Below are 25,503 nucleotides of genomic sequence, written 5' to 3'. Positions count from 1 at the left end.
AGGTTTCCTGGGATTTCTAGGTGTCACTCACCCACTCTGTGATCTTGGGCAAGGAAGTACCCTTCCCTCTTGGCCCCAGTTTTCTCGGAGAGGGGGTGGTCCCCATGTTTCTAGGGTGTGCACATACAGAGGGGTAATCTTATCCACATGCCATGTGAACAGGGCATGGTCTCTCCAAGAAAAGATGAGTTTTGCTTCCGATGACTCTTCCTCAGCTTTCCTTTTTTTTTTTTTTTTTTTGAGACGGAGTCTCGCTCTGCCGCCCAGGCTGAAGTGCAGTGGCCGGATCTCAGCTCACTGCAAGCTCCGCCTCCCGGGTTCACGCCATTCTCCTGCCTCAGCCTCCCGAGTAGTTGGGACTACAGGCGCCCACCACCACGCCCGGCTAGTTTTTTTTTGTATTTTTTAGTTGAGACGGGGTTTCACTGTGTTAGCCAGGATGGTCTCGATCTCCTGACCTCGTGATCCGCCCGTCTCGGCCTCCCAAAGTGCTGGGATTACAGGCTTGAGCCACCGCGCCCGGCCTTTCCTTTTTGTGCCTCTTTTTCTTCCTTGTCCCTCTGTCCCCATTCCCCTCCATTGGGGTATCCTGCCCTCTTCCCACCCTTTCCCCTCAGGCAGGGCCTTGAGGCAGGACCCCTGGGGCCAGGATTCTCCTCTGTTCAAATTCTGTGCTGCTGGAGCTGACCTCCTGGGTGCAGACCCCTCCAGAGGGATCTTCTGGAGACCACACCCCTCTCAAATACATGGGGGGACTCTCATGGTGACACTTGCTGGCAGGCTGGCGCTGGAGTAGCGTTTGGGAAGCAGCAGCCTGAGCTGTGTCCTCCCACTAATCCCAGCCGGGGCCCCTCACAGTCTTTGTGTTCAGGAGCTGGTGCCTGTTTGTTCCTGGTTGAAAAGACTTCCTGCAGAGTTCACCCCGCCACCAATCTCCCAGCTTTCCCCACCCCTCAAGTACCCAGGTCCTTCTGCTGAGCCTCACAGTCCAGGGGCGTGTGAAGGGTTTGAACAGGGAGACTCTCCTCCCATTTCCCAAGTGTCTGTGATATAGGCCCTTTCTCTGAAGCAGGGACACCAGCCCCCAGAACAGCCAGGCCTCAGGGCCCTGTCCAGACAGGTGGCCTGGGGCCTTGCCTGTCCCACAGGCCTGGAGCTCCAGCCCCTCAGCCTTTGACAGAGGTTTCATAAGGTCCAAGGCCAGCCTGTAGCTCTCAGAGGTAGGTTCCAGCTTCCTTCAGTCCTGGGCCCTCAGATTTGTCTGCAGGAACCTTGGATCTCGTTCTCTCTCAACCCATGCCCTTTGCCAAGATCAGGGCTCTTTGGAATTTATTCTTTTGGCGGGAGGGCTCCCTTTGATGACTGTGTCAAGTAAGATGGAATCTGGCCAGGTTGTTATAGGAACTCAGGAGAATCCCTGGAGTGGGAAAAATAATGAGAACACGGGGCCATTCACCATTCAGCGTTGGAAAGTAGAGCATTCATTGTCCAGGTCCGGAGGGGCAGGCTTAGGGGTGGGGGCCCCGCTGCATCACTAGGAGGCTTTGGTGGTATTGAGGGGGTGTGTGGTGGGGTGTGCAGAGTGAGGGTCTGACTAAACTTGGTTCAAATACTAAATCACCCACTTACTATTTGTGTGACCTTAAGCAAGTTAAAACAAATAACACAATCCAATTTTGTTGATTAAATGTATTATGTCTAGAAGGAAAATCATCCTCACTTTTGGAGTTGTTATCTTAGGGATATGTTTACAGATTTAAGATTACTTTTTGTACTTTTCCACTTTTTTTCCTGATATTTTCTTTAAACAGCATGAATTACTTGTACAATGGGGGAAAAAAAAAAACCACCCACAAAGCTATCTCCACTTTGGAAATGAACAGTATCCAGGAAGGGGCTCTTTAGAATCTAGGAGCTGCTAGACCCTTCCATATTTGGAAGGGGAGGGACAGTACTTTTCAGACTTCAGGCCATTCCAAGTAAGAAAAGTGTTCCTGGCCCCCTGGCTGCCTATGCTTCTGTCTTGGGCCAGGCCTGGCTTAGACCAGTGCTGGCCACCACAGCGTTTCACATGTGGGTGCTTCACATGCAGGCCTGTGGGGTCGAGGGTGGCCTCGCTGGTTTGTCTGTGTTGGCAGTTATTCGTGCTGCCATGGTACAGGAGGTAGCTGTTCATTTCCCATCTGGCAGCCAGTTCAGAAAACCCTGTCTGCCCTACTGAGGGCCCTTCCTGAGGCTACATCCTTCCTTTAGACTAAGGGGTTTATGTTGAGGTCTGTGCACTCCTGTGCCTAGCGAGTCTCATCTCTCCATCAAAAGGGGAACACGGCAGCTTCACTGGGTTTCTTCCCTCATGCTGGGCTTCCTTAGTGTCTGGGTCCCTCATCTGGACCTTGACATGAGCCTCCTTCTGTCACTGTTGTCTGTTTATTGTTTTTTTGCTGCTGTTGTTTATTTATTTATTTTTGAGACAGTGTCACTCTGTCACCCAAACTGGAGTGTAGTGGTGCGATCTCAGCTCACTGCAACCTTTGCCTCCCAGGTTCAAACGACTCTCATGTCTTAGCTTCCTGAGTAGCTGGGACTACAGGCGCCCACCACCATATCCGGCTAATTTTTTTTGTATTTTTAGTAGAGATGGGGGTTTTGTCTCAAACTCCTGACTTCAAGTGATCCACCTGCTTGGCCTTCCAAAGTGCTGGGATTACAGGTGTGGGCCACTGCACCTGGCCTGTTGTTTTTTGAGATAGGGTCTCATTCTGTCACCCAGGCTGGAGTGTGGTGGTGCAGTCATGCCTCACTGTAGCCTCAACCTCCCAGGTTCAATCGATCCTCCCATCTCAGCCTCCTCAGTAGCTGGGACTACAGGCACTCAACACCATGCCTGGCAAAAATTTTTTTTTTTTTCTGAGACGGAGTCTTGCTCTGTCGCCCAGGCTGGAGTGCAGTGGTGTGATCTCAGCTCACTGCAGCCTCTACCTCCCAGGTTCAAGTGATTTTCCTGCCTCAGTCCCCTGAGTAGTTGGGATTACAGGTGGGCGCCACCATGCCCGGCTAATTTTTGTATTTTTAGTAGAGACGGGGTTTCATCATGTTGGTCAGCCTGGTCTTGAACTCCTGACCTTGGGATCCACCCACCTCGGCCTCTCAAAGTGCTGATATACAGGCACGAGCCACCATGCCCGACCCATAGTTTACTTTTTAACTACTGCATAATAGTTATTGTGTGCATATATTGCTGTTTACTTATCCATTCTACAATGAATTATTTGCAGTTTGGGGCTATATAAATGCTGCTGCTATGAACATTCTTACACAACTCTTTTGGTGGGGACAAAGGCTACCTTCTGTCACTGTTACTGTCTCTTTAGCTTTTAGACTTAAAAAATCATACAGTTTTATCCTTTTTTTCTCTTTCTCCCCATCAGTTACTGTAGCCATATGTACTTTAGTAGGTAAATCTCTGCCAGTGTTTTTAAAATGTTGAAAAGAAATTATATAAGTGCTACTTAAATACGTTCTCCTGGCCAGGCACAGTGGCTCACCTCTGTAATCTCAGCACTTTGGGAAGCTGAGGCAGGTGGATCGCTTGAGCCCAGGAGTTTGAGACCAGCCTGAGCAACAAGGCAAAACCCCGTCTCTGCAAAAAATAAATTAGCCAGGTGCAGTGGCGCGTGTCTATAATCCCAGCTACTTGGGAAGCTGAGGTGGGAGGATCACTTGAGCCTGGGCTGTTGAGGCTGCAGTGTGCTGAGATCATGCCACTGCACTCCAGCCTGGGTGACAAAATAAGACCTTGTCTCAAAAAAAGAAAGGAAAACACCTCCTTATAAAAGCTTTCCTTTCTTTTTTTTCTCTTTTTTTTAGACTGAGTCTTATGGTGTCCCCCAGGCTCACTAAAACCCCCGCCTCCTGGGTTCAAGCGATTCTCCTGCCTCAGCCTCCTGAATAGCTGGGCGTATAGGCATGTACCACCATGCCCAGCTAATTTTTGTATTTTTAGTAGAGACGGGGTTTCACCATGTTGGTCAGGCTTGTCTCGAACTCCTGGCCTCATGATGAGCCCGCCTCGGCCTCCCAAAGTACTGAGATTACAGGTGTGAGCCACTGCGCCCAGCCTAAAAGCTTTCAACATTACATTAAGATTAAAGTTCCTTGTGATACCCCTTACCAAGTCTTGGCCCTTTCCTCCTACCCTGAGGTAACCCCAGCCACCAGTTTGGTTGTTCTCCTTCTAGGGCTTTTCTGATACATCGACATATATAAATGTTCACATAGGAAATATTATTTGATATGTGTGTGTTGTTTATTTGGTACAACAAACAGCATCATACTGCTTGGCCATTTGCTTTTTCACTCAACAAAATATCTTGGGGAGATGACCATGGGAGCACACGTAGCTCTACTTCATTTTTTAAACTGTCAAGTAAGAACATTTAGGTGGTATTTCTTTATGATTTTGTGTGTGTCCCATGAACTGAGGGCAGGCCCGAAGCCTTGCGCTGGCAGTATTTGATACTGATGTAATCCCACAAAAGAAAAATTTGCAGGAGCCCCTGATCTGTGCCCCTCAATGTCTCTTTTCTTTCTTCTGCAGAGACGTCTCAGAGAGGCTGTGCAGCTGCTGGAGGACTATAAGCATGGGACTCTGCGCCCAGGAGTCACCAATGAACAGGTAACTGTGTGGGAGGTGGGAGCATGGCCAGTGGGGAAGGGAAGGAAAGTGAGAAATTCACAACCCCTTCCCTGCAGCCAGAACCACTTCTTTCCTGTATCTACTTCTGCTGGTACATACCCCTGTGGACTAAAAGCTCTTTGAAGATGCTCAGATCTCTCCTGCGCTCTAGGTCCAGTGGAAAGCATGGAGGCCGATAAGGCTAGGGTGGTCCAAAGGCAGTGGCTTGGTGAAGCCAGCCTGCACTGGCTTGCAAGAGCTGATTGTGGGCATTTCTTCCCAATTTCACAATCACGGACCACGCAGTGGGAAATCAGCCATGATGGGAGTATTTACACCATAGACGTTGGCAAATGCTACAAATCAGGACTTTTTCTCCAGAGAATGGATTATTAAACGTTTACCAGCATACCGCTGTTCAAAACTTCAGGTTAAGGGTGGGAAAGATGGGGAGGATGTTGAGGATTAGGATTAGGATACTGTTGTTTTATTCTTTTTTAATATCGTGTAGGAACTCGCATTAGAGATACCTGAGATGTTGAAGGTGGTGTTTTGTTTTGGAGAGGGTAAGGGAGTGTAGTAGTTAATGATTACAGAGACTGATGGTTCATGTGCCAAAGTCTGTCTTTTTGTTCATAAACTTTATTTCAAAAGCTTTTTCAAACATTAATTTAAACATTTTCAAAGTCACGTGTGTGCATAATTCAAGAAGTCAAATAGTACTAAAGTGCTTGTAAGGGGCTGGGCATGGTGGCTCATGCCTGTCATCCTAGCACTTTGGGAGGCCAAGGTGGGCGGATTGCCTGAGCTCAGGAGTTCGAGACCAGCCTGGGCAACATGGTGAAACCCTGTCTTTACTAAAAGACAAAAAATCAGCCAGGCATGGTGGTGGGCGCCTGTAATCCCAGCTACTTATGAGGTTGAGGCGGGATAATCACTTGAACCCGGGAGAGGGAGGTTGCAGTGAGCCAAGACTGCGCCGCTGCATTCAGCCTAGGGAACAAAGCAAAACTCTATCTCAAAAATCAATAAAAATAAAATAAAATAAAATAGTGCTTGCAAGGAAAAATAGTATATGTTCCCCATCCCTTCCCAGTTTCCATGCCTGTTTCCCAGGAGCAACTACTTTTTGCTGTTCTGCAGATAGAAATTTATATTTTATCTTTCAGACAAATATGCTTATCTACACTGCTGTTTCTCAATTAGTACCTTTGGATTATCTATTATGGTAGTTGAGGATTCAGCTCTCTTATCATCCACCCCTCTAAACATACTTCTTTCCCCCATCCATATCCACTCTTGAAATAGTTATCATGGTTTTGGGGCCTATACATATTCAGTCTTCATGTTGTTAAAATTATGGAAATAACATTTACTGCATAGTCAGACTGGTTGTATCATGATTATGTCTCTTTTTCAACTTTGTTTTATCTGGAGTTAATAACTACCTCAGATTTTTCTTTGGCATACTTTCCTTTGTACCATCTCTCACTCTCACTGTACCCTCCCACGGCCTTTCAATACAGTCATACACCACATAAAGACATTTTGGTCAACAAAGGATCACATACATGACAGTGGTTCCATAAGATGATAATGGTGGTCAGGCGTGGTGGCTCATGCCTGTAATCCCAGCACTTTGGGAGGCTAAGGCGGGCGGATCACTTGAGGTCAGGAGTTCGAGACCACCCTGGCCAACCTGATGAAACCCTGTCTCTACTAAAAATACAAAAATTAGCCGGGCATAGTGGTACACACTTATAATCCCAGCTCCTTGGGAGGCTGAGGTAGGGCGATCACTTGAACCTAGGAGATGGAGGTTACAGTGAATCGAGATCACGCCACTGCACTCCAGCCTGGGCAACAGAGTGAGACTCTGTCTCCAAAAAAAAAAAAAAGATGATAATGGAACTGAAAAATTCCTGTTGCCTGGAGTTGTCTTGATGATCCTGACCCTGTGCAGGCCTAGTCTGTTTGTTTGTGTCTTAGTTTTTAGCTAGTTTTAAGAGTTTCAATAGTTAAAAAAAAAAAAAAAAAAGTTGAAAGTTTTAAAATAGAAAACTTATAAGGATATAAAGAAAAATATTTTTGTACAGCTGTACAGTGTGTTTGTGTTTTAAGCTAAGTATTACAAAAGAGTTTAAAATTTAAAATTTAAAATTTTATAAAGTAAAAAATATACAGTAAGCTAAGGTTCATTTTATTGAAGAAATTTTTTTAAGAGGCAAGGTCTTGCTCTGTCACCCGGGCCTGGACTGTAGTGGGGCAATGTAGCTCACTGTAACCTCAAACTCTCGGGCTGAAGCGATCCTCCCACCTCTGCCTCCCTGAGTAACACACCACCACACCTGGCTAATTTTTAAAAAAAATAAATTTAGCATGCTTAAATGTACAGTGTTTATAAAGTCTACAGTACTGTATAGTAATGACCTAGGCCTTCACATTCACCCACTACACACTCAGTGACTCACCACAGCAACTGCCAGTCCCGCAAGCTCCGTTCATGGTAAGTGCCCCATGCAGGTGGCCATTGTTTATCTTTTATGCCGTATTTTTACTGAACTGTGTCTATACACAAATATACACAAACCATTTACATACACAAATATCTACCATTGTGTTATAGTTGCCTATATATTCAGTACAGTAACATACTACCCAGGCTTGTAGCCAAGGAGCAGTAGGCTCTACCTACCATGTAGCCTAGGTGTGTAGCAGGCTTGCCCTGCTTGTGTAAGGATGCTCTGTGCTGTTTCCACAATGATGAAATCACCTAATGATGCATTTCTCAGAACATATCCCTGTTGTTAAGTGACGCATGACTGTATTTTCAGTGCGCCTTTCAATCTGAAGATTTCTGTCTTTGAGTTGCTTTTTGTTTTCCTGAAATTTTCCTTTCTGGGGCCTACCTCCGAGTTCCAGGTCTTCCTTTTTCTTGGTGTATTTCATCATTTTGGTGGAACACCTCTTCTAGTCGCTTCCTGAAAAAGGGTAAATGAGAAGAAAGTTTTGAGTCTTTTTATGTCTGAAAAATTATAATTCTGCACTCAGCCTTAATTGACAGTTTGGCTGAGGAGAAAATTCTAGGTTGACAATCATTTTCCTTCAGATTTTTGAAGACCATTGCGCTATTTTCTTCTGGGTTCCAATATAGCTGTTGAAAAACCTGATGCCGTTTCATTCCTGATTCTTTGCGGTCTGTTTTCTTTCTTTGGAAATATTTAGGATCTTCTCTTTATCTGTGAAATTTGTTTCTGAAATTCCACAATGCTGTTTCTTTTAAAATTTATCATTTTGGATTCTTGATTACCCCTTTCAATCTAAAGACTCCTGTCTTCAGCTCTGGCAAAATTTTTAATTGCTTTCATCACTTTTTCTCATTCTGGAACTTCTGTTAGTCAAATAGTAGCCATCGTAGGCTGACACATAGCTTTTCTCACCTTTTTTCTCTTCTATCCATCACTATGGGCCAGAAGCGAGGGTAGGGCCTGGGGGATAGAGCAGGTAGGAAGCTGGATGAGGTTCTTGTCTGCACCACCAGAAACCAGGCAGTGACACTGAAAGCACATGATACCATGGCAGAGCCGTGGAAGGGGTGACCCTCCCAGACTCGGGGTGTCTGGAAGAGATTTCTGCCCTGAGATGTGAGGGCTGACAGGGCTGGTGAAGAGCAGGTGGGGGTGGTCCAGGCAAGGAGGCCACACTGTACTGGAGATCAAGGGAGCAAGACCCTACAGAAGGAGAGAATGGGCAAATATGCTAGACTGGAGCATGGTGATGGGAGTAGAGGGCAAATGCGTGAGCAGAAGCAGCACCTTGGCCAGATGCTCCTGTGCAGGGCCCTGGGAGAGTGACAGACTTGCAGTACCTGCCCACACGGGGCCCATCTGAAGGTGTGTGCACTGTGTGCTGAGTCATGGGCAGCCGTGAGCTGGGAGGGCAGGCTGCGATCTCCTCTTTCCTGAGCAGTGGGACTTCTCTCTGGCAGTGAGCACCTAAGAGCCTGGATGGTGTGACCTGGTACCCCACCCTACTCAGGCCGAAGCAGTCCCCAGCCCCTTTCGTGTTCTTCTCAGACCTGTGAGAGTTGGATCCTGCCTCTGTGGCCTCTGGACCATGTGTTTGCTCCTGGCCCAAGCTCCGCTCTGCCCCTTTCTTACTGATGTTGGCCTCTTGGGACCCCTTCCAGCTCCCAGAGTGTGGGGAATGAAGCCACATTACCTCCTCTTTGCTCCCTTCAGTAGCTTAAAGCTGCCTGTCCTGTTTCTCGGGCCTCTTTTGTTTTCTGTCCTGAAAGCCCCCATGTGCCTCCAGGGAGTTGGGGAGGAGGGGAACTGGGTGGAGGGGCAGCTTGGCACTAACTGTGCTTCCCGATTCTGGCTCATGTTGGTGATGCCTGCAGTGTCCATCTGGTGGCTGGGTAGCACAGTGCTCTAGGTGTGAGCCTGCCACGATGGCCCCCTAGAGGCAGATCCTCCTCCCTCCCTTCCCCCAACCTCCTGGCTCCCCCTGCACCAGCTCTCACAAATGCTTCCCTCCCTCGGCTTCAGTCAGCCAATATACATCCTCCTCTGACCTCTGCAGACACAGGAGCAGAGGGAATAAGTGGTGACATGGCAGCTCAGGGCTTGGGGGGCTTGGCAATCCATAATTAACAGTGGCTGTTCCTGCTCCAGGCTGACCCTGCTCATCTGAAATGGCCCGGGTGGTTCTTGGTCTCAGTCTGGACAGTGTCCTCACTTGCATCTGGGCTCTGCGCTTGCTCTGATGCCTTTGCAGGTGTGCGGGCCAGAAGCCTGCAACTGGGTCCCGAGGCCTGCAGGCCTGTCTTGGTGTTGTGGGCAGTGCTGATTAACTTGTGACACTCTCTTTTTTTACCCGGTTTGTCATCTAACCTGACTTCCAGGTACAACACCTCACCAGTGGGTATACGCAAATGTATTGATAGTTTGTTCACTTCTGATGGCCTTGGTTTGGTCTTCTGTTGTGGGTGGCTACTCTCTCCTCTAGGGACCATTACCTTGTTTAAAGGTTTCTATACCAGCCAAGCATGGTGTTTCACATCTGTAATTCTAGCACTTTGGGAGACCAAGACAGGTGGATCACCTAAAATCAGGAGTTCGAGACCAGCCTGACCAATATGGTGAAACCCCGTCTCTACCAAAAATACAAAAATTAGCCGGGCGTAGTGGCATGCACCTGTAGTCCCAGCTACTCAGGAGGCTGAGACAGGAGAATTGCTTGAACCCGGGAGGCAGAGGTTGCAGTGAGCCGAGATCACGCCACTGCACTCCAGCCTGGGTGACAGAGCGAGACTCGGTGTCAAAAAAAAAGATTGCTATACCAATGAATCACTGGTTCTGAGGACAGAATAAAAATGAGTATAATTTACCTTTTGGGTTTAGCAGGTAAAAATCTGAAGAGCTAGGAACCCTAATAAGGATTGTAGCTATCAGTTAAAAAAACAAAGCCACAGTGTGCAAAAATGTAAGCATAGACACAGCCAATTAAGTTTCTGAATGTTGACTCTGATCTGTACATTTGTATGTGCTGGGGCTTTGCCAGAAGAGTTTGGTGTAGATGGAGGTGGGTGGGGCTAAATATGGAAGACCCCTCCCCATGGCGAGCCACCGCTCGCTGTGTGCTTACGAAGTGCGGGGTATTGCACCATAAGTACTAGCGCTTTCCACTTATTATCTCAGCTAATCTTCACATAAACTTGTCAGTAGGTACCTATATCAACCCAGTTTTATAGTGAGACTCAGAGACGTTGCATTATTTGCCTAAGGTCACATAGCTAGTATGTGGTGGGGCGGGGATCTGACACTGGGCCTCTTAGGTCTAATGGGAGAGACATCTTCTGTAAGTGAGAGAGACAGAGAGAAAAGAGATAAGAAAGAGAAAGCTGAGACGGAAGCTGGAGGTTACAGGCCAGATTGTGAAAGTCTTCGAAAACCAGGCAGAGATGCTGGATGTGTTGTGTGGGGTAAGAGGAAGCTACTGAAAGCTGTTGAGCAAGGGAGTAGCACAACAGTGGTATTGTGGTCGGATCAGTCAGTGGCAGTGCCAGAGTGCGCTGGGGAGGAGTAAGTGCTATTACAGAAACCAGCTCGGAAGCGACTGGAGTGATGGGGAGCGATGGTTACTGGGAACCACTGTAGCTCCTGAATGGCGGGGCTTGTCCCTCATTCCACATTCCCCAGAGGTTGGGAAACAGCCAGCCTTTCCTAAGTGCCTACCCTGCATGGGTTACTTGGAGCCCCCATGCAGGATGGATTTCTGTCTGCGACCTGCCTAGGAGAAAGAGCTGCTGGGATGCAAGAGATCTTGCAAGTCTTCTCCGGCAGAAAGGAAATGGGGTCAGCTGTGTTTGGGCTTTGCTGAAAATAGCAGAGCAAATACCAGAGGCAGGATTAAAAATACTTGTGCCCCAAGTCTTCTGTGGGCATCAGCAGGTTTGTCAGATGATGAAGGGAAGGCTTGGCTGACCTACTAGTCTTACCCTGACTCTTAGCATCAAGCTCTGGGGATCCTGGTCAGCACCCTGCCCTTCTGGGCCAGCCCCAGCATGGCCCTAACTGGGAGCACAGAACAGGCAAGTGATCAGTAGGAGCTGAGTCATTTGTATGATGTGCTAGGTGTCGTACTGAGTGCTGTAGATGCATCTGTGGGCTGGGTCCCTGCAGTGGCTTCCTGGATGATCTCCCCATACTACCTGGGCCTCTCTGTCCATTGCCGATACAGCAGATGGAGCGATCTGTGAAATTATACAGGACATTGTTTGTTTCTCTGCTCCAGGGTTTCTCAGACTTGGCACAATTGGCATTTGGAGCCAGATTATTCTTTTTTGCGAGGGCTGTCCAGTGTACTGAGGGTGTTTAGCAACCTGCCTGGCTTTGACCCAGTAGATGCCATTAGCTTCCCCTCCCCAGTCATGACAACCAAAAATGTTTTCTGATGTTACCAAATGTCCCCTGGGTGCAGAATCCACCTCCCAAGTTGGGAACCACTGTTCTAGTAGAAACTATAGTGGTCCCCTTTTGCACTTAGAGTAAAAGCCATAGTCCTTAACCTGGCCTGCAAAGCCCCCAGTCCTCTCTGAGCTTGTCTCCTACTGCTCTCCCCTATTTGGTCCACTCCAGTCACACCGGTCTCCTTGCTGGCTCTCAGACATACCAGACAGGCCCACTTCTGCCTCAGGGCCTTTGCAGTAGCTTTTCTGTCTCCTACTAGATAACTGCGTGACTCATTCTCTCCTTCCAGTGTTTCTTCCAATATCACCTCAATGAGACCCACCCTGACCACCTTACTTATGTCTGTAATCTCCATCTCTGCCACCTGCTCACACTTGCTATCCTCTTGTCCTGTTCTATTTTCCCTAGTTTCCTGAAGCACTTATCCTTCTAATATATCAGATAATTTGCTTATTTATTGTTTGTGTTGCATATTGTTTGTCTGTCTGTGCAACCCTCTAAACTCAACAGAAGCAGAGATTTTGGCCCGTTTTTGTCACTGATGTGTCCTTAGCACCTAGAGCAGTGTTCAGCACATAGCAGATGCTCGATAAGTATTTGTTAAATAAATTCATTATTAATTTTCACAATAACCTTGAAAGTATTCACATCTTCACATTACAAATAGGGAAGAGGAGGCTCAGAAAGATTAAGTATATTGCCCTAAAACACATAGCCAGCAAGCGGGAGATCTAGAATTTAAACCCGGGTCTGGATAGAAACAAACTGTGTGTATAGGGAAGTTGCGACTGCTGCTGTGTGCTATGCTGCAGAACTAGGCGAAGAGTCTCTCTTCTTTCGTGAGTCTGTAGAATTGGGGGTACCCTCACCCGACATAGACTTGCAATAGGTACCTACTACCTGAAAGTAACCATGGCAACAAAATTAATGGTGAGGTATAATGCGATTGGCCCAACTGATAAATTAGGAAGTTTTTTTTGTTTGTTTTATGGAGGCATTCTTTGCCTTACAGAAGGATCCCCTTCAGGCTCTGTTTAATTACCTTCTGGAGGTTGTTTTAAATAGGCTCTGTCTTTGCTGCCTTGGGAGGTTTGGAGAAGCAGCTTGGAAGGAGGCAGAGGGGAAGGGGAGCGAGCCAGACTGGGGGTGGTGCTGGGCTGTTCCTCCTCCCTCTGGGTGTTGGGGGTGTGCCCCGCTCTGCCTGAGAAGGCCAAGGCTGGTTGGTGAGTGTCCTCTGCCCCTCCCTTGGACTCTACACCCTACTTCAGATAGGTTCAGATGGCAGTTCAGCTGAGATGCTGGCTGTTTTTGAAATTAACCAACTTCTGGGATTGTCCAGCCACCTCTCACCCAGATCGCTTCTCTACACCTGCTCTATGTCTTCATTCACCAAGTTGAGAAATCAAGCAAGGTTCAAAGTCTCATATCCACACTGATTTGTTGTTGGAGCCAGTAGGTCCCAAGGGATCAAAACTGCATATTTTTATGCTCAGCAGAGGCACAGAGGAGATGGACTGAGCCCACACCAGATGAGGTCTTAAGCAGGAATTGTAGTTTAAAGTGGAGATGCTTCAGTGGTCTAGTGAGAAGATGCTGCGGGCTCCCTGTCCTAGATTCCCAGTGTGGATGGCCTGTCCACTGCATCTTATTTGACCTCCTGTCGAACTCTTGACATCCTAGGATGATCCTTTTCTATCATCTGTTCGCAGGACTGGCTTGTGAAACTTCAAACTAGCAACCAGCTCTTGGCTTGTGGGTGGTACATTCCCTGCTGCCATTTTTGCATCCAACATTTAACCCCTTAAAGTCAACGTTTGATTCAGCAGGTCCTAGGGAAAAGCCTAGACCCAAGGAGTCAGACCTGAGTCCTTGTCCTGTTCTCCCCCTAAGCTGGGCCTGGCCTCATACACCGTAGGACAGGAAGGGACCCTGGAGAGACTTGCTTCTACCTCCTGTCCCTGCTTCTGCCTAGTTTTAAAAATAATACAAGTCTAAGCTGTGAGGTAATTTGCAGAGGCAGACTATGTAAGTTAGTGACTGAGAGAGGGCCAAAGTCCATGATCCTGACTGTTGTCACCGCGGCCTGGCGATGGGATCAGCCCAAACAAGATCAGATCATGACTAGGAATTTTTGTTGAAAATGGAGATGTTCCTCTCACCTCACCCCAAAACCTCTGAGGCTGGTGTGTTGTCAGATGCCTCAAGAAGAGCCTCAAGCACCACTTTAGGTTCCATTCCTTCCTTTCTTCCCTGGAAATCTTTTCCTGATATCACTGGAAGCAGTTTCCAATAACCCCAAATGGGTTATATTAGTTAAAGTGATACTAGCTGCTGTAACAAAAAGATCCCCAAATGCACTAGCTTAAATGGGACAGTTTATTTCTGTCCTGTGTAACAGCTCAAGTTCCAGGTGGGCAAGTAGCTCTGCCCCGCAGGATTATTCAGGGACCCAGGTCCTTCCATCAGGTTTCTCTACCATGTCTTTGGGCATTGTGGTATCTTCATGGCTGAGGCTGGGCTGCAGCCACATCCTTGCACTGGCTCACAGGAAGGGGACAGAAAGCATGGAGGGGGAGACATTGGCCTGGAAAAGGCACATCACTTCCCCTCAGATGCCACTGGGGGTCTCAACCACATGGACGAGCCTCATTGCAGAGGAGGCTGGGAATTGTGTAACAGGCCAGCCACCTGCCAGCTTCTGTTCTATGACTGTGGACAACACAACAGGACATGATTTTTGTTGGATAAGGGTCAATAAAGGGCTTGGAATTTGTGCATCTTCTATTATATTTTTCTAGTGGTTACCTTTAATTTTTAAACAAATATTTTAAAGTAGGTAATATATGAACAAGATACAGAATTCTAAAGGTATGAAAAGAATAGGGATTTTTTTAAAAAACTTTCCCTTTTTCTCTCCCCTAGCTGCCCACTTTCCCTCCCTAGTCATTGGTTCCTTCTGTATTATGGCAGAAATCTCTGTATAATTTATCCTTTTTCTTTAAATTCTCACAATATAATAACTCCAGTGAAATTCACTGGAGCATGATTTGTAATAGCAGAAAGATAAGACAGTCACAAAAGAATAAATACTATGTGATTCCACTTATATGAGATACCTAGTGTAGTGAATGTCGTGGAGACAGAAAGCAGACAGTGATTTCCAGGAGCTGGAGAAGGGAGGAATGGGGAGGTCACCTTTAATGGGTAGAGAATTTCAGGTGGGGAAGCTGTCAGTGTTTTGGAGATGGATGGTGGTGATGGTGGCTGCCCACGATGTGAATGTACTTAATGCCAGAGAACTGTCCATCAATAGGAAACATTTTATAAAATATTCGGACTGGGCACACTGGCTCATGCGTGTAATCCCAGCACTTTGGGAGGCCCAGGTAGGAGGATTGCTTGAGACCAGGAGTTCGTGACCAGCCTGGTCAACATAGCGAGATCTCATCTCTACAACAATGACAAATATATGTGTGTGTGTATTATATATAATAAATATATATACTTTTTCATTCATTCAAGGGTTTTGGTTGGAAGAATAAGACTGCTTTCTGTGCACTGATGTGGAAAGATCTCCAAAATGTATGACAAGCCCGAGGGGCAGAACAGTGCAGTGACGAGCTAGCCTTTAGAGATGGAAGCAAGTGGTAGTTAAGGGCGGGGACTCTCGAGGCAGACTGCTTGGGTTCAAATCCCAGTGCTGCGAGACTTTGTTTTTTTGTTTGTTTGATTTTAGGTTTTTTTGTTTGTTTTGTTTTATTTTGAAACAGGGTTTCACTCCTGTCACCTAGGATGGAGGGCAATGGCGTGATCTTAGCTCACTGCAGCCTCTGCTTCCTGGGCTCAGGTGATTGCCTCAGCCTCCCAAGTAGCTGGGACTACAGGTGTACGCCACTGTGCCTGGACAATTTTTGTATTTTTTCTAGAGTTGGGATTTCACTATGTTGCCCAGGCTGTTCTCAAACTCCTGAGCTCAAGCAATCCACCCGCCTCAGCCTCCCAAAGTGCTGAGATTACAGGTCTGAGCCACCACGCCCAGCCTGCTATGGGACTTCGGGCAAGTCACTTAATCTCTCTGAGCCTTAGTTTCCACATCTGTAAAAATGGGAGATATATGAATCCCAACCTCCTAGGGCTGTTGAGGGGATTAAATAAGTGAATAAGTCATTCTGGCCAACCTTAGATGTTGATGTGCTCCAGTGCTGGGGAGACCCAGGTGAGGAGGCCTGGGTGCCCGTCTCCATTTTGGCACTGACCCCTGGGGCCCTGGCTTAGTCACTTAGTTTCTCTGAGATGCCTTACCTAGTCTAAAGAGCATCTGTCTACCTCCCAGGCATTTGGGGGATAAAACAATAGAGATGAAGTTACTTTGAAAGATGATTAACTCCTTTAAAAAACTGCTCATTTGAATTGCTTCCCTCTATTTTAGGCAAAACTATTGAGCACGTTCTATGAGTCAAATATTTTATATATACATATGTCATTTAACGCTTAGTGTTAGTCAGATCGAGCCAAATGTTAGTACAAATAACGCCCGGGTTTCAGAGGCTGAACACAGTCAGGTCTGTTTCTCACTCATATCTGACTCCATTGCAACTCGGGGACCTGGCAGAGGCCAAAGATGATGCCAAGATGCCTCCTTTCACTCGTGTCTTCTAGGGCCTCACTGTCCTCCACCGGATCCTCCTTGGGAGGCTTCGGGGACTGGAACTGGCAAATGTCATTTCCACCCACAATCCATTAGCCAGCACCCGGTCCCAGGAGGCCACTTGACTGTGGGGGAGGCTGGGAATCATAGGCTTAGCTGTGTACCCGTAAATGCAGACTGCCAGGGCACCCTCCCTTATAACAACTCATGTTACTGATGGAGAACTGGGCACAGAGGCAAAGTGATTTGCCCAGGGACACACATGGAGTAAGCAACAGAGCCAGGATTTGTCCCCTCTCTCTTTTTCATTATATCCTGTTCCTCTTTCATGTCTGTCTGCTCTGAAGATGCTAGAGTGTTTTTAAAATGTTCTTTAGTTCCTACATTGTCTCCTTTCCTCAGAATTCATTTTCTGTGTATGCATGTGTAGGCTCACTGAGCAATGATCTGTTTCATTGGGGTCCTCCAAATATCAGCATTTCTAGGCAGAGCTGACCATATCATTGGTGAGACTCAATACGAAACAGAAATGCAAGACCCTTGTTCAGAAAAGAAGCTTTTCCTTCCTTTCTGAGTTCTCTCTCTTCCCCCATTCTTCTCTCGTCCTGGCAAGGTGTTTTTTTATTTGCTCTTTAGTGTTTCTCTTTCTTAGCCACAGGGGACACTCGTGGGACAAGTGCAGACCCTCACAGGCACCTGGAGTCCTGCCTCACAACTTGATGCATGGGGCCTACATGGCCCTCCCTGCGCCCAGGCCTCTGACAGGAGTGGAGGGTTGCAGCAGTCGCTGGGTGGCCAAGAACTCATTTCAGGGAGGTGGCTGAGGCAGTGGGAGACAGGACCACGTGTGAGCTGAGGGTCCAGGCTGCCAGCATGTGCTCCATTCTCCCGCTGCACTTAACTTATGAAACTCAAATTCAAAGATAAAGTCATGCCTCACTTAACATCAGGGATATGTTCTGAGAAATGCATCGTTTGATGATTTTGTCATTATGGGAACATCATAGAGTGTACTTAAACAAACCTAGATGGTAGAGCCTACTCCACACCTAGGCTGTATGGTACAGCCTGTTACTCCTAGGCTACAAACCTGTACAGCATGGTACTCTACTGAATAGTGTAGGCAGTTGGAACACATGGTATTTGTGTATCTAAACATAGACAAGGTACAGTAAAAATACGGCATAAAAGATTAAAAAGATGGGGCCAGGCACGGTGGCTCATGCTTGTAATCCTAACACTTCGGGAGGCTGAAGTGGGAGGACTGCTTGAGCCCGGGAGTCAGAGACCAGCCTGGGCAACATAGGGAGACCATGTTTCTACAAAAACACACAAAAAATTAGCCAAGTGTGGTGGCACATGACTGTAGTCCCAGCTACTCAGGAGGCTGAGGTGGGAGGATTGCTTGAGCTGGAGAGGTGGGGGCTACAGTGAGCCATGATGATATCACTGCACTCCAGCCTGGGCGACAGAGCAAGACCTGTCTAAAAAAAGAAAAAAAGAAAAAAAATAATACACCTTCATAGAGCACTTACCATGAATGGAGCTTGCAGGACTGGAAGTTGCTCTGAGTGAGTGAGTGAGTGAGTGGTCAGTGAACGTGAAGGCCTGGGATATGACTGTGCACTACAGTAGGCTTTATAAAGACATATTCTTAGGCTGCACTGAATTTATTGTAAAAATGCTCTCTCTTCAAAATAAATTAACCTTAGCTTACAGTAGTGTTACTTCATAAACTTGTACATTTTTAAAACTTTTTGACTATTTTGTAATAACACTTAGCTTAAAACACAAACACACGGTACAACTGTACAAAAAAATTCCTGTCTATAAGCTCTTTCCTATTTTTAAACATTTTTACTTTTTTAAAAACCTTTCTAAACGTTTTCGTTAAAAAGTAAGACACAAACACCCACATTATCCTAGGCCTACATGGAGTCAGGATCATCAGTATCACTGTCTTTTAAATCTGGTCCCACTGGAAAGTCTTCAGGGACAGTAACACGCAGGAGCTGTCATCTCCTGTGATAAGTATGCCTCTTTCTGGAATACCCCCTGAAGGGCCTGCCTGAGGCTGTTTTACAGTTAACTTTTTTTTTTTTTTTAATATAAATAGAAGGTATATGCTCTAAAATAATAAGTGGCTGGGCACGGTGGCTCATGCCTGTAATCCCAGCATTTTGGGAGGCTGAGGCAGGTGGATCACCTGAGATCAGAAGTTTGAGACCAGCCTGGCCAACATGTTGAAACCCCATCTCTACTAAAAATACAAAAATTACCTGGGCATGGGGGTGGGCGCCTGTAATCCTAGCTACTCGGGAGGCTGAGGCAGGAGAATCACTTGAACCTGGGAGATGGAGGTTGCAGTGAGCCAAGACTGTGCCATTGCACTCCAGCCTGGGCAACAAGAGTGAATCTCTGTCTCAAAAATAATAATAAATAAGTAAAATAATAAGAAGTATGGCATAGTAAACATATAAACCAGTAACATTGTTTATTATTGTCAGGTGTTGTGCTAGGCTTTTATATGACTGGCAATGCAGTAGGTTGGTTTACGCCAGCATTACCACAAATGTGAGTAATGCATTGTACTATTACTTTAAGATAGCCACAGGGTCACTAGGTCATAGGAATTTTTCAGCTCTCTTGTAGTCTTATGGGACCACTATTGTATATGTGGTCTGCCATTGACCAAAATGTCCTTAGGTGGCAAGGCCTGTATTAAAGTCAAGACAGCAACCATGTTGGGCGAGGTGGCTCATGCCTGTAATCCCAGCATTTTGGGAGGCCGAGGCAAGCGGATCACTTGAGGCCAGGAGTTCAAGGCCAGCCTGGCCAACATGGCGAAACCCCGTCTCTACTAAAAAAATAAAAAATAGCCGGGTGTGGTGGCGCATGCCTGTAATCCCAGCTACTGGGGAGGCTGAGGCACAAGAATCACTTGAACCTGGGAGGCGGAGTTTGCAGTGGGCCGATATCACACCACTGCACTCCAGCCTGGGCGAAAAAAAAAAAAAAAAAAAAGACAGCAGCATCAGACCACTGGAACGGGACCTCCTTCTCAGCATTGCGCTGATGACCTGTCCACGAATCTAGCCCTCTTGTGGGTCATTTCTCTGGGATCCTTTCTGTTTCCCTGGAGAAGGTGTCTCGAATCCTCCTAGCTGTGGTGTCCTGGGAGCTGGACACGGACGGGCTCCTTTAGAGACTCAGCACTCAGACCCTTGCCTGGTCCCTCTGTGCCTGTGACCATGTCTGGGCTGTTCTGATTCAGCTTCGCTGGAGAATAAACCTCCATTACCTGGGCGGGGACTTTGGGCCTCCCTGCTCCGTGCGCTGGGACATTTTCAAACTCTCTCCCTGCTCTCTGGCCATGCTGCCTGCACCTTCGCGGTGTCTGGAGCTCTAGTTGGGCTGAGCCCACTCACTCCCGCTGAGCATGTGGGGTGCACCTCCACCCTCTGCAACATTGCCAACCTCTCGTCTCTTCATCAGCTTACCACCTTTCAAAGATGTGTGACATCTTCTGCCTGCTGTATGTCCCCTTCCTCCCTGAGGGGGTTTTCAGCTGGTTTATTCCTTTGCTGTTCTTTTCTCGAGGATTTTGGAAGAAAAGGAGATGAAACTGTGCCTTGGCATCACTGTGCCTTGCCAGAAGTCAACTTAAGTCTAGATATACTTCTGTTTTAGAAGACAGTATTCCTCCATTAAGCACGTATTGAGCACCTACCGTGTTCCAGGCCCTGTGGGGTTGGAATGTGCTAGGAGACAGTGCTGAAAAGCCAGTTCCTACCTCTGAGTGGCCTGACTGTGAATCCAGAGGGGACAGGATGCAGAAGGTTATGACTGGGGTGGAGGGTGTGGGGTGTCAGGAGTCTGTGTACAGAGCCTGGGGTCACACCAGGGACAGAGCCCAGACTTGACGGTGCACTTCAGGAAGCTGCTTACTGAGCAAAGAGGGGAGGATTGGCCTTTTATCTTTTTTTTTTTTTTTTTTTATATATATATATATATAACCTCTTAGCTGTTAGGCTGTCACTTAACCTTTGTGCTAGCAGTGATTCCACTTTTTGATTTTTCTGTCGTCAGTCCCCTCTGTTCCCCAATTATTATTTTTTAAACATCGACTGCTTCTAATCTGCCTGGGTCTGGAATAGCAGACAATCAAGTGTGTTGGAAATGTGTCTAAAATAAGAGTTAATTAGGCTGTGAAGTAAGGTTTGAGGGATTCAGCTGTGAGAAAAATGCATAAACTTTAATGTATCAATTTTATAACTTCTATTTTTACTACCCAGTAGCCTTCTTAACTTCTGCAGCTTAATTTATGTTCCAGATGACCAACATTGCCATATACATGAGGCATAACAACCATTCTATTATAAAACTTTAACATCAGCTGCTGGCTGTATCTTCCTTCTAGCCCCATAGCCGCCTTTCTCTATTAAAAAAATATACTGGCCTTTGGTTTTTTTCTTTTTTCTTTTTTGGAGACAGGTTCTCACGCTGTCATCCAGGCTGGAGTGCTATGGCACAATCATGGTTCACTGCAGCCTCTACCTCCTGGGCATAAGTGTTCCTCCCACCTCAGCCTCCTGAATAGCTGGGTCTGCAGGCAAATGCCACCACGCCCTGCTAATTTTTAAGAGTTTTTGTAGAGATGGAGTCTCCCTTTGTTGCCCAGGGTGGACTGATTCTGGGCTCAGCGATCTTCCTGCTTTGACGTCCTAAACTGTTGGGGCTACAGGCGTGAGCCACTGTGCCTGGCCCCTGGACAGTGTAAATGTTTCTTTACCATGTTTCCTTGATTTGAAAAGGCCTGGGCCGGGCGTGGTGGCTCACACCTGTAATCTCAGCACCTTGGGAGGCCGAGGCAGGCAGATTACGAGGTCAGGAGTTTGAGACCTGCCTGACCAACATGGTGAAATCCCGTCTCTACTAAAAATACAAAAATTAGCTGGGTGTGGTGGTGAGCACCTGTAATCCCAGCTACTCAGGAGGCTGAGGCAGGAGAATCGCTTGAACCTGGGAGGCAGAGGTTGCAGTGAACTGAGATCGCACCACTGCACTCCAGCCTGAGCAACAGAGCGAGACTCCATCCCCCCCCGCAAAAAAAGGCCTACTTTATCACATTATAACATCTGTAAAATGAAATGAGTCTTTTAATTGATGGGGGTCTTGGTATTATGGTCACAGTTTTCTTTCATATGTGGCACATAATAGTATATCTTAGGATCAGTGGTGTCTTAGATTCGATGCAATACAGTATTTAGGTCATTTGAAGGGATTGACAAATTATTCTGTTTCTCTAACCTGTCTCTTTGCTGGAAAGAGACAGCCTCATCAGCATTTGAAAGGAACTTTTTTCTCCCTACAGCCTTCTTATAATAACAACAGGCATAATAATGTCAGCAACAGTAAGCACTTATAAGCACATGCTATTGTGCTGACACTGCTCCAAGAGCTTCCCATTCACCTCTTTTTTTTTTTTTTTTTTTTTTTTTTTGAGACGGAGTCTCGCTCTGTCACCCAGGCGGGAGTGCAGTGGCCGGATCTCAGCTCACTGCAAGCTCCGCCTCCCGGGTTTACGCCATTCTCCTGCCTCAGCCTCCCGAGTAGCTGGGATTACAGGCGCCCGCCACCTCGCCCGGCTAGTTTTTTTGTACTTTTTTAGTAGAGACGGGGTTTCACCGTGTTCGCCAGGATGGTCTCGATCTCCTGACCTCGTGATCCGCCCATCTCGGCCTCCCAAAGTGCCGGGATTACAGGCTTGAGCCACCGCGCCCGGCCTCCCATTCACCTCTTAAATGACGCTGTGTTAGAAGCATGGCTATTAGGCCCATTCCACAGATGAGGAAACTGAGGCTCAAAGGTAGAAGTGGCACAGCAGGGAATCTAGGCTATCTCTGAAAAAATTATATTATGCTGCCACTAGTGATTCTGGGAATTAAATCTTCATTTAAATTAGAGGTTTCTACCTGCTTATGACTTAGAGTCAACTAGGGAGCTTTAGGAAAATGCTGAAAAAATTATCCAAGGAATTCTAAAGTGCAGACAGAGTCGAGAACCCCTGGCTTCATTGATCCGTGTTAGGTCCCCTAGCTCTGCCATTCTGGGACCTCTCTGGCGCCACACCCCCAGGGTAGGACGACTGCCTAGCCTGGGCTGGCAAGGACAGCCCGAGCTTCTTATGCTTTCGGAGCTGGATCCCTGGGTTAGAAAACATGGGTTGGAAACCTTAAACCAATATATGCTTTTGATTTTTGTTCTTTATTTTCTTTTCCTTTCTCTCTCTTTCTTCCAGCTCTGGAGTGCACAGAAAATCAAGCAGGTAATCCAGTTTTGGATTCTCTATTTCCTTCTCCGTGCTGTCCTGGACTCCACCCTGCCCTGTCCCAGGGATCTAGCGGAAGCTCCTCCTCCCATGGCTCTTCCGGGCTCTCACATTTGCCCTTGACTCCCTCACTCCTTCCTTCTGCCCTGGCACCCGAGGGCCAGAGTCTCTGAAGCCTGGAGCTCAGGCCAGGCTGGCCTTTGCCTGGGTTCTCTGAGCTCCTGCAAGAGACAGGGCTCTGTCCACAAAATCCTTATTATGTGCCTACCATGTGCCAGGCATGGGGGTAGAGGGCCTGCAAGGTAGACACTATCCCATTCCCCATGGACTTTTGCTGTCCACTGCATTCAGCTTTTAGGGTAAGTTAGGAGAAGGGGTGCTATCTGTTTATGGCCCATGGTTTGGTATTCTCTTGCCTCGAGTGGTGGAAAGGCCTAACTAGCCACAAGGCAACTTACAGCCACTGGTGTCTGAATCTTCCCAGAGAAGTTGTCCTCTTGCTTCTTCCTCTCCTAATGCCTCTGCTTGTCTCCGTCCTCCCTTCCCCTTCCCTGTTCCCCCTCCCTGCACCCTTGTCCCCACCCCATTCTCTGTTCCTGCTTTTTCCAGGCTATTCTACACCCGGACACCAATGAGAAGATCTTCATGCCCTTTAGAATGTCAGGTAAGCTCCTGGGGCCCTTCTGGTTCTGGTCAGCCTGGGGTGCTTACTCCAGTCACAGCTCCAGGAGCGTCCAGATGTTTTGGCCTAAGGAGGGGACAGAGCCTGTCACAATCGTGGCCATATTTGCACCTATACGTTCACCTCAGCTCACTTGTACAAGATGGGGGCCAGGCCTCAGAATCCTCTATGGAGCTTGCCTGGCTTTTCTGCCTGAGCAGTTGGGGTGGAGCTGGGCCTTCCACAGGCAAATCTGGTAGCCCACTCCACATCACTCAGCACTCATTAGGACAGCATCAGTGATGCCTCCTCTAAGCAAGCCCTGGCTTCTACAAGTCATTCCCCCTGTCTTACCAGTGTGTGGCCTGCTGTTTCCTTCCAAGTCCTGCTCCCTGCCCTGCCCCTTTTAGGCAGTCAGTCTCCAGCTTAATTCTCTATTCTCTGATCCTGCAATTAGCCCTCCTTTCAGAATGGATGCACTGTTACTGCACTGCTGTGCACGTACAGAAGGTGGGATTCCTGTTCTGTGGAGACCAGGGGGCAGAGGGGAATACAAGATCCCTGCTCCAGGAAGTCCCAGTGGTCACTGAAGGGGTAGCTGTGTCTATGTGGGCTTTAGGGCTTAGAAAGCACTAGCAGGTACACGAGCTAGGCTGACATGCTGATCCCCCCCAACAGTTCTGAGAGTCTCTGCAGAGTCACACTCACGGGTGTGCTGACGCCTCCTTGTTGCCATTTCTCAGTGCAATGGGATGCACCCACCTTGAGTAATGAGGGTGGGGTCGGAGGGCACTGCTGCTGTTGCCTTGGGAGGGCCTCAGAGGGCTGGAGAAAGGCGGTCTAAGTCAAATGGGTCAGTCAGGGTCCCCACCCCCAGAGAGGCTGACCTCATTGGGAGCAAGAAAATAAACAACCAGGGAGTAGGTGGACATGTGATGTCATTATGTAAACTGGGGCGTTAAGTGCCCTGTGGCCCCCTTGCTTTGCCATGAAAAACTTCAAGGCTCTGAGCATTTTTTTTTTCTTCTTATTAGAGACAGAGTCTCACTCTGTTGCCCAAGCTGGAGTGCAGTGGCGTGATCTCTGTCATTGCAACCTCCACCTCCCAGATTTAAGCAATTCTCCTGCCTCAGCCTCCCGAGTAGCTGGGACTGCAGGCAAACACTACCACGCCTGGCTAATTTTTGTATTTTTTCATAGAGATGGGCTTTCACCATGTTGGCCAGCGTGGTCTTGAACTCCTGACCTCAAGTGATGCGCCTGCTTTGGCCTCCCAAAGTGCTGGGAAGGGCTCTGAGCGTCTTACAGTTGTGGTTGTAGATGCTCCCCAGTCCCTGCACCCGGCACAGCAGGCTCTCACCCTGAGCCTGGCTTCTTTTGTAATTCTTGACCTTTTTGAGTCATGCATTCCTCTGAGGCCCCGATCAAACTCTGGTTCTCTTCCCCAGAGAGAAGTGGGTAGGAGAGCCATGGCTCATGTGCGTGTGTGATTATGCGCACTCAGGAGCAAAGCTTCACTTTAGATGCAAGTCAATAAGCCCGATCCTGCTGTCCAGCCACTGCTCACTGGCTGCCATGGTTAGAGGTTGGGGACAAGAGGCTATCCACTGACAGCAGTTGGGGCTGTGGAGGGAGCCTCGTCCAAGGGCTGAGAGCAGCGAGGAGGCTGTACCCAGGGCCTGGCTGCGCTTCACCCCAGCTCCCTACTGCGCCACTGGGGATGCCACAGATTTAAGAAGCTCTGGCACTTAGAGGTGCATGGCTTAGGTGGGGAGGGAATTTTCTTTCCAGAAATGGTCATGATGCTGGCCAGGAAAATAAGGGCCTGTGTTAGAAAGACAAGCTGAGGGAAGAAGGAAGACATTCTGGGGTCCTTGGAGGATGTTCAGCCTCATGTAGTGAGCGTGGGCAGGGTGTGTCGTGCCTCGCAGGAAATCGTAGGAGGATCACCAAGTGTGAAGCAGTGATGCCCCAGGCCATGGGCAGCCCTGCCTGCAGGAACAGGCCTCTGGGTTCCAGGAGAGAGTGAAAGCTGCCTGGCCACAGGGGAGCAGAGAAGAGGAGACTGGGGACACAACCCCAGCAAGGGCTGAAGGGGGAAAGGGTCTATGAGATTGGGGATGCCTCCCGCCTAACTGACCTGAACCCCTTCATTAGGGCCACTGATGGCCTAAGACCTAACCCGGAGGCTCCTGGGTATCTCAGGTGAGATGT

The 25,503-nt window shown here is 47.8% G+C and overlaps 1 protein-coding gene across 23 annotated transcripts in view; it reads left to right on the top strand.

The window, feature by feature from the left end:
• Nucleotides 1–25,503, top strand: part of SFXN5 (sideroflexin 5) — a 135,156-nt gene that overhangs the window by 28,388 nt on the left and 81,265 nt on the right. For all 23 annotated transcript variants that reach the window (XM_031655268.1, XM_031655269.1, XM_031655263.1 and 20 more), the window contains 3 exons: nt 4,598–4,675; nt 22,599–22,625; nt 23,238–23,292. In XM_031655268.1, coding sequence (XP_031511128.1) covers nt 23,274–23,292 — 19 coding nt within the window. In that variant the 5' untranslated portion in view covers nt 4,598–4,675; nt 22,599–22,625; nt 23,238–23,273. The remainder of the gene's footprint in view (nt 1–4,597; nt 4,676–22,598; nt 22,626–23,237; nt 23,293–25,503) is intronic.

The sequence above is a fragment of the Papio anubis genome, chromosome 14 (assembly GCF_008728515.1).
Source record: "Papio anubis isolate 15944 chromosome 14, Panubis1.0, whole genome shotgun sequence".
NCBI lineage: Eukaryota > Metazoa > Chordata > Mammalia > Primates > Cercopithecidae > Papio > Papio anubis.
The sequence above is the reverse complement of the archived record's forward strand: the minus strand, read 5'-3'. Positions and strand labels throughout refer to the sequence as shown.